This window comes from Chelonia mydas, chromosome 8 (genome assembly GCF_015237465.2).
Source record: "Chelonia mydas isolate rCheMyd1 chromosome 8, rCheMyd1.pri.v2, whole genome shotgun sequence".
Classification (NCBI taxonomy): Eukaryota; Metazoa; Chordata; order Testudines; family Cheloniidae; genus Chelonia; species Chelonia mydas.
Genome location: NC_057854.1, coordinates 75020633 through 75033954, shown reverse-complemented (window position 1 = coordinate 75033954; position 13322 = coordinate 75020633). Strand labels below are relative to the sequence as shown.

Here is a 13322-nt window from a genome sequence, read left to right as displayed (position 1 = left end):
GACTGTCATCCACCAGCTCCATTTAAGAGTTCTAGACCTGAGTCTTTGGTGTTTTTTGTTTTTTTTAAATGAATCATATCTTTGATATTAAAGTGGGTTTGATTTATTTTCCCAGGAGCATCTTTGACTTCTTTCAGTGAAGCAACTGTGTCTGTCTTTGACAAATTTAATTAGCGTGAACTGAGCTTTGTAAATGTTTGCTTGTGTATGATTGATATAGACCAGTGGTCTCCAAACTTTTTTGATCGCGCACCCCATCAGTAAAAAATTTTTGAGAACGCACCCCCAATATATGTATAAATTATAAATTGTATACATGTACTACTGTACTAATATATTATGTAAATTATAAAACACACAAAAAATAGAAATTAAAAAACAATGAGATAAAGAATAAATAAAATAAAAAAATTAAAAATATTGTTTATTTCATAACGGTACAAAAAACCTTTTTGCTCTCACTAAAAAAAATTATTAATATTTTTAGTGAGAGCAATGTGATAGAATATGCTTTATTATTTTTGAAAATCTTGGTTTAACACTTTGTGATACAGCGGGCGTTCAGGGTGGGGTGCGGGGTCTGGGAGGGAGTTAGGGTGTGGGAGGGCGCTCAGGGTGGGACTGCAGGAGGAGGCTCAGGGCTGGGGCAGGCAGGAGGTGCAGAGCACTTACCTGGGGCAGATCCTATTTGGTGCAGGGGGTGTGCAGGTGGCTCTGTGCAGTGCAGCACCACCCCCATGGCCACAATTCTGGGAGCTGCCCCCCTCAGCAGGCAGGGCCACCCGGAACGCAGGGGCTTCAGGGCCCTGGGCTAAGGGGGCCCTGGCCTGCAGCTCTAAAGCCCCTTTCGGAATGCGGCCCTGCGAGCACGGGCCGGAGGACTCAGGAGGAGCAGGGGCAGCTGCGCAGCCAGCGGCTGGAGAGAAGTGGCGCTTTCCCGTTCAAAGCACCGCTTCTCTCCAGCCGGCTTTGAAGGGGAAAGTGCCGCTTGTTTCCGGCCGCTGGCTGCATGGCTGCCCCTGCTCCTCCACGGGCCGGAGGACTCAGGGCCGCCCCTGCCCCCCCCCTTTTTTTCCCTCTGGCGGCGCTCCTCCTGTTGCGCCCCCCCAATCGATCGTCTTGCGCACCCCACTTTGGAGACCACTGATATAGACAATAGAGCCTCATAATTGTGGTAATGTCTTGTTTTCTTTGCTAGGCGTTACTGCTGATGACCACATGATGAAAGTTGAGACTGTTCACTGCAGTGCTTGCAGTGTGTATGTTCCTGCACTACACAGTTCTGTTCAACAGCACTTAAAATCTCCTGATCACACAAAGGGAAAGCAAGTAAGATTTAATATTTTATAAATGTTCATAATTACTTGTTCTGTGAACTGCTGAAGGTACAGTCTAATCTGAACAGAAAATAGAATGCAGGTTTCCTTTTTAACTTTAGAATCTTCTGTTTTGATACTGGGCAGCTAATGAGGAGCAATAAATTCAGACCTCTTATCAAATAGACAGCTTACATTGTGATCTGTTGTTATGGGGTTTTACAGTTTTCTTGTGATTCAGTGTAAGATTTAGGTTTGTTACTAAATGGAACAATCATTTTAAGTTGCGATTTGATGAGAGATTTATATTCTGACTAATGAGTATACACTCTGATATGCTAGTTTTCTAGTAAAAGTAATGGTTTATGAAGGTTCAACTTTCCAGTAACAGTGTATACATTAATAATGTGTTTTATGGCTGCCAATAAGGATCAAAAGAAAATCAGTGGTGACATACTTCTCTGTTAAATTCCTCGCTCTATTAGAAATTGAAACTAGTAAGAAAACTTACTGCATTAAATATTAAGTAGTACTAAATACTGTTCTTGGTTGAATGCATGAGATAAATGAAAGGAATTGTTGGAACAATAGTTATTTAAGTCTATAAATAGGAGTTTAGAGCATTGATTTAGGTAATTATTTATAGTGATATTGCAATAGTTCATTGTCCGTTCCTGTCTGTATCAGACTTTAATGTATACCTAGTGCAAGGCCTAAATTCATATATTTTGGGTGGTGCTGCTGCCATCATTTCCTCTGCTGGTTTCATGTAGACATACGCATGCCACCTCACTGTTTAAAGCCAAGGTGTGTGTTCTGATTGTTAAGCACTTTTTTAATCAGAAGGAAAAGTCTTATATAGAAAGAATTAGAACAGTTGAGAAGTAGTAGTGATATACAGAAACAAAATTTCCATTGCAATTTAAAATGCTGCATTTTTAATTTAGCTAATCTACTAAAGTGATTGGTTGAAAGAGGAACATGACTGGAAAAACGGTGGTAGCTGGTGAGTGTGGCTTGGAGAATAATATGAATCTGCAGTAGTTTGGACATTCCTTGTCCATTATACAGTTACTGAGATTCTGTATATTTTCAATAATTATAATACATTATAGAAAATGATATGCAGGGCAATCTGCTCTGATACGAAGATGGTAAGTCAGAGAACTTTTTTGCATTAGCGGTCAGTGTAAGTTTAAATGTGCATTAAATACATTCAGAGAAACCAGTTACATGGTTGTAGTTTGTAATATAGATGAGGGCTTAACTGTGTCCCTAGACGAGGCTAAAGACAGGGGCCAGTCCACTCTCCCACATACAGATACAGCTGTGTTGTACCCATTTCCTCTTATTTCATTTATTGTGCAGGTTGGACCTTTTATGCCAAGAGTTAGTGTTTCCTGCTTTGACAAGTAAATGTGTAACAGCTCTAATGTAGCAGCCTTAACCAATAGAGCATGAATTAAATTTGTATCACACAACTATTTAAATAGATCAGATTTGTAATAGTTACAATTAAATCCATTTCATAGGCCTACAGAGAACAAATAAAAAGGGAGAGTGTACTGACTGCCACCAGCATCCTGAATAACCCAATAGTGAAGGCACGATATGAGCTGTATGTCAAGGTAAGATATGAAAGGAAAAAATGATACTGTCATCTCTGATCTTGTTTATGGTGTCACCCTGTTCCTTCTACATTCCCCATTGATGCTAATCTCAGTGCATGTTTGTCTCCTCTGCCTTCTTACAGACCACCCCAATCCATGGAATACCCTCCCATCTTGATTCACTGAGCCACCTCTCTACCCTCTTTTAAGTACCTTACAAAAATTTTGTGATGCTAATAAGTCAGCTATTAACATGTTTTGTTTTGTTTTTTTAAATCCTTCTGTATTCCCATTTTGGGGTGTCCTAGTTTGTCCAGTCTTGTGTGTCCTTTTTACTTTTTAAGCAGAGACTCATGTTGAGTTTGTAAATTAGGTGCATTGTTGATGCTTTATTAGTAAATAACAGTATGTATGACACTGACTCTTGCAGAGGTTGCAAATCCTGTGACTTTGTATTAAAGCTGCGGTAATCCTTTTGCTGAAATATCCTCCATCAGTAACATACATGCAAAGATTCCATTGAACATCTCATAACTGTCATACTAAATTGCTAGTATGTCCACAGACCACTTGATTATTCCACTTCTGTTTGCTGCAGAAGAAAATGACTAGTTTGATATAGTTTATTTCAGTGTCCAAATAAATCAGCATTGCCAATAGCAGTCTATGCTACCATAAACTTAGAATTAAAGAACCTTTGCAACCCTTGAGCAGGACATCTGTTGGGATGCCTGTGAATGCAGTTTCATGTATAATGCACAATTTTCTGGATCAACTAAATATACCATGCTTTGATATTTAAAGTGTAGTGAGAGTAACTATAAGTAAGTGTCAAAATAGCAATAATTTTGTCCATACATAGGGTGTCAAAATAATACAGATTTTTCAATCTATACTGACAAGAGTAAAGTCTTCAGGAAAAATTACAAGATTGCAATCAATGTGCCAAATAACCAGGATTTAAAATCTCAGATTGTTCTCATCCTGTGAGATTTAGCATAGATGCATCAGTTGAAGCCATGAGCTCTAGCCTCCTGAGTCTTTAATTAAATTCTACAAATATACAGAATTTGGACTTATAGTTCAATATCCTTAGCAAAACATTTCTAGCTTGCAAACTAAGGTAGTTGGGGGTGAGGAGGAGAGAAGAGTATAGAGGTAAATTTGTTTAGGTGACTTTAAAATGACTGCATTTCTATACTTGGAATTTCCTGGTTTTCTTGCATTTACTTCTTAAAGCTGATAGTTTAAAATGTCTTTTCCTGAAGTTGCAAATGTAAGATTGAACATATACAACAATTTAAAGAAGGTTTGGAATTTTGAGTTATATACACTTCACACTTATTGATTTGTTAAATATTCATTTCACTACTACCAAAGACGAGTTGTGATTGTACCTGGACATAATAGCAACCTACAATTGACCTGCAAAGGAATTTAAAAAAATAAACAAACTATAGTTTGAGAATTCATATACACGGATCCCACCATAGGTGTGTGCACATAAACCTGAAATCTTTTAGCCATAAATGTCCCTTTGGGCTGCACAGGCAACCGGTGTACGTTTGCACCTCTCACAGCAAGGGTATAAAAGGCAGAGAAGCACCAGCTGCCACTCAGTTCCTTCTAACTGCCTGTGGTTGTGAGTTGGGTGGCCAGCTTGAGTCCTTCTCAGGCTCATGTTGGCCATCCCTGAGCTACATGCCATTGTAGGCAATTTCATCATACCATCCCTTTCATAAACTTATCAAGCTCAGTCTTGAAGCAAGTTAGGTTTTTTGCCCCTACTGCTCCCTGTGGAAGGCTGTTCCAGAACTTCACTTCACTTTGATGGTTAGAAACTTTCATCTAATTTCAAGCCTAAACTTGTTCATGGCCAGTTTATATCCATTTGTTCTTGTGACCTTCAACTTAAATAATGCCTCTCCTTCCCTGGTATTTATCCCTCTGATTTATTCATAGAGAGCAATCATATCTCCCCCACAGTCTTATTTTGGTTAAACCTAACCTAATTTCTGCGGTAGGGTTCTGCAAAGATTCAGCTACTAGTTGGTACTGTATTAGTACTGTATTGGTACTAGATTGGTACTGTATTAGTAGGCTGTGTGTGTGTATCTTTGTCTCCTCATTGATGCCTAAACATGATCAAGACCAAAATAAATAAAATTTTATAATACGTTACTTTGGGTTTGTAATTAATTATGTTATGGAATACTTACTGTCTTTAAAGCACTCAGGGCTTTTAGTTAGCTCTGTTAGGGTCCATCTGGCCGCAGATCAGCATATAATCCATATGTTGATGGTCATTAGATTTTCCTATCACCCTATGTTATATAGGTTTTTAAAAGGCTTAATTCATATATTTCCACCAATATTAAGGAACCATTTGCTACCTGGGTCTTGCGCGTGGTCCTTAAGTCTGACGGACCCTCCATTTGAACTTGTCATGTTTTTTGTATCACCTCTCTATTTAAAGTGATGTTTTTGGTAGCCATCACCTCAGCACACAAGGTGAGCGAAATTCAAATTTTGATGTCTGGCCCTCCATATGCTGTTTCATAAGGACAAAGTTACACTCGGGCTACATCCAAGATTTTTACCAAAAGTAGTTTTGGACTTCATGTAAATCAGTTTCTTCCCTTACTGGTGTCTTTTCTTAAGTCTCATGACTCTCTTCTGTGGAGACTAAACTCCACACACTTAGACGTTCTTAGGGATATGCCCTTTTATCTTTTCACAACGAAGCCTTTTTGTAAATCATCTAGACTTTTTTTGTAGCTTTGGTAGTAAGTCTGAGGGGTGGGTAGGTTGTATCCTCTCAGACTCTGTAAATAGGTTACAGACTGCTTCAAAATTCCCTGTTCTTTTGAATAAACTACCTGTTCCCCCTCAAGTTAGGATACACTCTTCTAGGATCCAGTTGATATCTGTGGCTTCTTTCAGAGGGCTTCCTATTTCTGAAATTTGTAGAGCAGCTACTTGGAGTTCTGTTCATATGTTTACCAATCACTGCTTCATTGTGATAGGTTCTAGATCAGGTGCCAAGTTAGGTATTGCTGTTCTACAGTCACCATTTAGATAGGACTCTGTCACCCACCTCTTTGAAGGATAATTGCTAGTTCTGTAGTTGGATCCAGGTGGATAAAGAGAGGTTACTTATGTTACAGTAACTGGAGTTCTTCAAGATGTTTTTGTCCACATGGATCCCAGGATGCACCCGCCTTCCCCACTGATACAGAGTTCTTGGATTTCTGAATTTCTGAATTATTGAAAGAACTGACTGGAAGTTTGAGCTGCTCTATACCTTTCCTGTAAGAACCATCCATAAAGGTACACAGGGTGAATTCACAACCCCAGTGGACACTTGCATGCCTTAGGTGCATGTGTCTGCATTGGGATCCATGTGGACAAAAGCATCTTGAACTCCAGTTACCGTAAGGTAAGTAACCTCTGTTTTCAGGCTGTGTGTGTGTATCTCAAAAGAGGGCATAAATCCAGATTTAAGTGTTGCTTTTTTAACCTTAGAAATATTGAGGTTATCAAGTTCCAGTCATGTCTGGTGGTGTTGTCCTCCTAAGTCGACCTTGAATAACACCGTGGTGCTTGAAAAAATCTTAAAAAAATAAACAAACTCCAAACTTACATGGCTTTCTTTGCACATCATAAGCAAAAAAGGCAGAAGCCCGATATTTTTTCCTTTTCAGATCACCTTTAAGTAATACTCTTGGAAAACTAGTTGTGCTTTAATTAGCAGCTTGTGCAAAACAGCTGTCTACATTTCATGTAATTCCATTGTTTTTACTTACTGTTAATACACAGTTCTTAAAGATGTACAGCAAAACAAAAATGTTCTGTATTGAATGTCCCTACTAAACAGGGAGAGCATTCATGAGAAAATTAAGTTTTGACTAATCTATTTAAAATAAACTTCTGTCTGAAATCTGCTTGCTACTTCCTGGTTCAGTAAGGATAACCAAGAATATGAATTTCAGATCAGACAATTTCAGTGACCATTAAAAGGTTTATAATTCTGGGTCTAACTTGGTTTTAATTTTGCCTTAAAGTTCACCTTTAAAATAAAATTGTCTTCTTGAGAATGAATAGACTGACTTAGGGCATGGCTACACTTGCAAATGTAGAGTCCTTTGAGTTAAACCAGCCTTCGTAGAGCGCAGTAGGGAAAGTGCTGCAGTCTGTCCACACTGACAGCTGCAAGTGCACTGGCATGTCCACATTTGCAGCACTTGCAGTGGCATTGGGATCGGTGCATTGTGGGCAGCTATTCCACAGAACACCTCTTCCCATTCTGGTGCTGTGGGTTGTGGGAAGGGGGCAGGGAGTGCGGGGCATTCTGGGTCCTGTCTCAACGCCCCATGATGCATTGGTTCGCATCCCAGCAGTCCCTCTGCTTCCATCCACAATTGGCGCTATCTTTCGACGTTTTTTGTACTGCGCACTCTTTCTTCCCTTTCGGTCTGTGGGAGTGGAGCCCGAACTGCTGAGGAATATGCTGATGAGTCTCGCCAGCACATCACGTTTGGCAGTCGAGTTACTCCTTAAGATCCAAAGTGACAGTGAGGACTCCGATAATATCGACACGAGTAACGCATAAGCTATGAGATTGCTTGTGGCATTCATGGACATGCTCACCACTATGGAACGCTGCTTCTGGGCTCGGGAAACAAGCACTGAGTGGTGGGATCACATCGTCATACAAGTCTGGGATGATGAGCAGTGGCTCCAGAACTTTTGGATGAGAAAAGCCACTTTCATGGGACTGTGTGAGGAGCTCGCCCTCACCCTGCAGCGCAAGGACACAAGATTGAGAGTTGCCCTCATGGTGGAGAAGAGAGTGGCTATTGCAATCTGGAAGCTGGCAACTCCAGACAGCTACCGATCGGTCGCTAACCAGTTTGGAGTGGGGAAGTCGACTGTTGGAATCGTGTTGATGCAAGTTTGCAGGGCCATTAATCGCATCCTGCTCAGAAGAACCGTGACTCCGGGTAATGTGCATGACGTTGTGGCTGGCTTTGCACAAATAGGTTTTCCTAACTGCAGAGGGGCGATAGATGGCACGCATATTCCAATTCTGACATCAGTCTACCTAGCCTCTGAGTACGTTAATTGCAAGGGGTATTTCTCTATGGTTCTCCAGGCGCTTGTGGATCACCGTGGGCGTTTCATTGACATTAACGCAGGCTGGCCCGGAAACGTGCATGATGCACGCATCTTTCGGAACACTGGCCTGTTCAGGAAGCTGCAAGCAGGGACTTTTTTTCCCAGACCAGAAGATCACCGTAGGGGAAGTGGAAATGCCCATTGTGATCCTTGGAGGCCCCGCTTACCCTTTAATGCCATGGCTCATGAAACCATATACGGGGAGCCTTGACAGCAGCAAGGAGTGATTCAACAACAGTCTGAGCCGGTGCGGAATGACTGTGGAGTGTGCTTTTAGCTGTTTAAAGGGCCGCTGGCGCTCTCTGTATGGGAAGCTGGACCTGGCCGATGACTGCATCCCCACAGTTATATCCGCGTGCTGTACCCTCCATAACTTTTGTGAAGGGAAGGGTGAAAGCTTCACTCAGGCATGGAACTCGGAGGTTCAACACCTGGAGGCTGAATTTGAACAGCCAGAGAGCAGGGCTATTAGAGGGGCCCAGCGTGGGGTTGCAAGGATTAGGGATGCGTTGAGGGAGCAATTTGAGGCTGAAAGCCACCAGTAGTGTCTGGTGCCCTGCACGGGAGTGAAGTGCAGTGGTTCCAATGTTAGTAGGAATTTGTGTTTGCTACGTATGATATACTGACTTGCAGTGCCTGTTGCTTTCCTGGACTAAGGTATTTTTTACTTTATGCAATAATAAAGAATGTTTTCAAAGCAAAAAAAATCTAATGAAAAGAAAATGCATTTATTGAAAAGAAACACAACTGCTTGGGAAACACAAAGGGCAAGGGGGTGGGGTGGGGAACGGTACAATCACAGGTTTGCGTATGTTCTGTTATCATACTCAAGCCTTCCTGTTTGGAGTTCTGTGCAATGAGTGCTGCACTTCAGGATGGCTACATTGCATGGTGATGGGGGTTGAGTGCAGTGGGTAAGGGTCATAGTTTTCAGGGCTGGGTGGTGAAGCTACAGGTGTTGGAGGCAGCTGGTGGCGGTAAGAACCTGGATGTTGGGGAAAGTGGGTTGGAGGTGACATGGGGCACAAGGGAAAGAGTTTTGGGATGAGGGCGGTGGTGGGGGGGAGGTGGGCGGCCATGGTAGTACTCTGCCTGCATGGCTACGAGCACCTAGATCGAGTCCGCTTGGCGCTCCATGATGCTTATCAGCTGCTCTGTGCTTTGGTGCCGGCGATACACATTCTGCTGGCGGACTGTCCTTTCACTCTCCCGCCACTCCTGCACTTTTTGATTTTTATTAAGGGAGTTTTGCATGACTTCATGCAGCATGTCCTCTTTGCTTCTACGTGGCCTCTTCCTGATTCTTTGCAGCCTCTTGGCCGGTGATAACATGGATGGCTGAGATCTCAAGGTTGCATCTGTAAAGGCAAAATGCAACACTTAACAGGGGCAGCATTGTTCACACCAGACAGAGCAGTGATTCCACCGTACTTAAGGAGGGTGAGCACAGTCTACACAATCTCATAATTTGCCTGTCCCAAAGCGAGCGCGCACAACCCCCAGGAGCCCCAGAATGGTGAGTAAGCACAGGGTCAAGGGGGACTGATTCTTTCATGGCTGTACTGTCCTCTGGGTTTCTGTGCCTTGGGGAGAGTCAATAGCTGAAGGGGACCCTATACTGAACACTGTTCCCACATTTTCAACAGGAGTTCGTCCTGGAAGATATCTTGCTGCTGAGGGTGACCTGGGAAGCAAGGGCGGGTCTTCTACTACAATGCAGCTTCCGCCCTGGCCCATATGCAGCTTGCCTGTGTGCAGCAAGGGTCTCCCCGCCCCTCATGGCACAGTGGTGTGGACATGTTAGACTGACTGGGTTAAGGACCACAGTGGCTCTCCCACAAAACCTACGCAAGCGCATTGCCCAAGTTCTGGATGAGAGCTTTGAAGAGATCACTGAGGCCGATTACCACGATGTGAGAGAGCACATCAGCGCCCTATCTTGCATCTAGGCATGCATGCAGCCATAACCCTCCTCGTCCCAAGAGCCCACACTGAATAACTTCCTTCCCAAAATAAAAGCCACTTACCGGGAACCTCCTCTGGTGTTTGTCCTTCCCCAAGCACCGGCCACCTTCCTCCTGGCTTGAGAACCGCTCCTGGATGCATGCATCTAGGGATGCCAGGGTGTCTTCCTCCTCCTCAGCACCCTCGCTCCCGCTTTGCTCCTCCTCCTCCTGCCTTGTTGGACTGTGTTCTGAAGTGTCCACGGTGATACTTGGAGTGGAAGTGGGGTCGCCCCCAAGTATCGTGTCCCGCTCTTTGTAAAAATGGCAGGTCATGGGTGCAGCACTGGAGCGGCTGTTTGCTTCGCAGGCTTCGTGGTAGGCATTCTGCAGCTCTTTCACTTTAACCCTGCAGAGCATCCCGGTCATGGCCCCTTTCCATCATGTCCCTTGATATCTGCCCGAAGATATTGTAATTTCTACAGCTGGAGCGCAACTGGGACTGGACAGCTTCCTCCCCCCAAACACTGATGAGGTCCAGCACCTCACCATTGCTCCATACTTGGGATCGCCTGGCACGTGGAGGCATGGTCACCTGGAAAGATTCGCTGAGAGCACTCCACGCCTGGCTGAGCAAACAGGAAGGGGATTTTCAGAATTCCCAGAGAATTTAAAGGGCTGGTCTGACGGTTGGTCACCTGAGGGCAGGGCAGTAGAGTTCAAAGTGATGACCAGAGTGGCTAGAACAGGCATTGTGGGACACTTCTGGAGGCTGATCAGAGCACATTAACAGACCATGGCATCCACACTGGCACTGCGGCGCTCCAGCGGGGGCGCATCAAACACTATTCCACTCGCCGAGGTGGAGTACCAGCAGCGCTCTACGTGCCTTGCCAGTGTGGACGCGTTGTGAGTTAGAGCGCACTGGGCTGCATTAATGCGCTCTAACTAGCAAGTGTAGCCGTGCCCTTAGTGTGAATAAGAGAAGGTAGAAGGAAACCAGCATTTTCAAATTCACCTTTCAATCCAGGAAGCAAAGCTGTTGGATCTACATGAAGAATTGCTTTTTTGCGAAGTTTAAGCATGCTGTTTTATCTATTGAGTTGTTAATGCTGAAGTGATACTGAGGTTTTATCTGCATATCTAACACATGGGTGCTTTCAGTCTGCATCAGCTCAAACTGTTAAGTGCCAGTTCTGATTTCATTAGAGTCAAATATTGAGATCATGATTTCGAACATATAGAGATTTGTACTTCTGTTTCTCACTTTATACTCATGTGGTGGCTGTTTAAATTATAAAAATTAGATGTAGCTCATCATGAACCTTGAAAATCCATTTTTTTGATCTCCATGTGTTGCCGCAGAAATAGTGTAACAAATTCCAGCATTATTTCAACAGTTTTTTCTCTTACATGACTTGACAGTGCATGTTTCTGCTAAATAAAATTAAGGTTTCATTTTTAATGTCTTAGATTTCAAAATATTTGAACAGTTTAATTTCTCTATTTTAGGGTGAAAATCCTTTTGAAATTACTGATCAATCTCAGGATCAGCAGGCAGGGGAGGAAGAAGAAGAAGAAGAAGAAGAAGACAAGGCTGATGAACCTGCTGAAGAGGAAGAAGAAGAGGAAGAGGAGGAAGAAGAAACAGAAGAACAAACTGACTTCACCCTTGACCAAACTGAAGATAACTAAATGCATGAAAATGAAAAAATTCAAGTTGAAAAACAGCTTTTTACTTCTGTTCTAAAGTGGCTCAATGCAAGACTTTGTAATAGTTTCACAGATGAGACTTGTGTAACATCCCCACCCTATGCATGCATTCCATTATGCAGATAACTTGTTTATATAATTTCTGTGTTTCCCATTTGTTCAAAATGACATTAAGACCATTTTAGTTGAGCTTTTATAGCAACCAAACTGTTAGAGCTGATTAAAACATTTTGTGTTGTATATTTTTTTAAGCTTCCTTTTTCTTTTTTTGGTGTTGAAAATTGGCTATATTATTAGTGTTTGTTCTAATCACTTGAAAAAGGTAGTTTGAGGGTAAATATTCCAAGTGCTGTGTGACATAATACATTATGCAGCTCATAATATTTACCCCTTAGGGCTACGATGCATAAATTTAAAAATTGTGCTGTGAGTGGCTATTTTTTTGGAGTGTATCGCACACTGTATAGTAGTGTACATGTTATAAACAGGCCTTGTAGCTTTTTGTGATAAAATGTACCAGTTTGTAGTAATAAAATGTTTTAGAAACATCGGTGTTCTTATTTTTTGTAGTTAAATACTAGCAAAAATTAATTTTTTTCAATTGTTGTGAAGAAATGTCTGTAAGTAAAAATTCAAATATAAATCCCACTAACCCAATTTGCAAACCTATTATTCCATTTGCAGTTCAGTGATTGACACAGCACCCTTTATTGTTTGACGCTTCAAAGTTTCAGTCCTCACCTATCAATATGCATTCCATGCTTCCACCTGCTTTGTAGGTGCACATGGGGAGTGTGTGTGCGTTTGTGCACACTCTGCATACAGTTCTATCCAGTTGGGGTGTGAAAGCCCTGTGCTAGCCTGCTGTGGAATATTTGTCCTTGTGGACCCTTGTGACGTGCATTAACATTTAATATGCTTTGATCTAGTCCTCTTTTGAACTGAATTAATCAAAACACATTAACAAACTGTTAATTTGTAGCTATTTCACTGCCATTTTTATATTACAGAGAGGGTTGAGATAAAGGACCAAGGGCTAGGGAGAGGAGGGAGGAAAGTAGTTGTGGTGGAAACTAAGCCCTGGTCTACGCTGCCGGGGTGGGGGGTCGACCTAAGATACGCACCTTCAGCTACACGAATAGCGTAGCTGAAGTTGGTGTATCTTAGGTCGACTTACCTGGCCGTGAGGACCGGTGGCAAGTCGACTGCTGCCGCTCCCCCGTCAACACCGCTTCCGCCTCTCACGAGCTGGAGTTCTGGAGTCAACAGGGAGTGCATTCGGGGATCGATTTATCGCATTTTAGACGAGACGCGATAAATCGATCCCTGATAGATCAATCGCTACCTGCCGATCCGGAGTGAAAAGGTGAGCAGGGGTTGGCTGAAAGAGAATTTTACTTCTTGCGAAATATAAGGTAGGTGGTCTGTGAGACTAAAACATATTCAAGATGTGATCATTGACACTGACACTGTGCTCCATAGTCTTTATGAAAATATGCTTAAAATATGGATATGACAGATATACTTTATGCAAGATGGGTCTTGTAAGGTATCATTGGAAA

General features: G+C 42.6%; 1 protein-coding gene across 1 annotated transcript in view; it reads left to right on the top strand.

Annotated features, from left to right (window-relative positions):
* ZNF326 (zinc finger protein 326) overlaps positions 1 to 12308 on the top strand; it is a 36424-nt gene extending 24116 nt beyond the window's left edge. The window contains exons 8-10 of the mRNA XM_037906544.2: positions 1199 to 1329; positions 2849 to 2944; positions 11560 to 12308. Coding sequence (XP_037762472.1) covers positions 1199 to 1329; positions 2849 to 2944; positions 11560 to 11742 — 410 coding nt within the window. The 3' untranslated portion in view covers positions 11743 to 12308. The remainder of the gene's footprint in view (positions 1 to 1198; positions 1330 to 2848; positions 2945 to 11559) is intronic.
* Positions 12309 to 13322: the final 1014 nt, after the last annotated feature.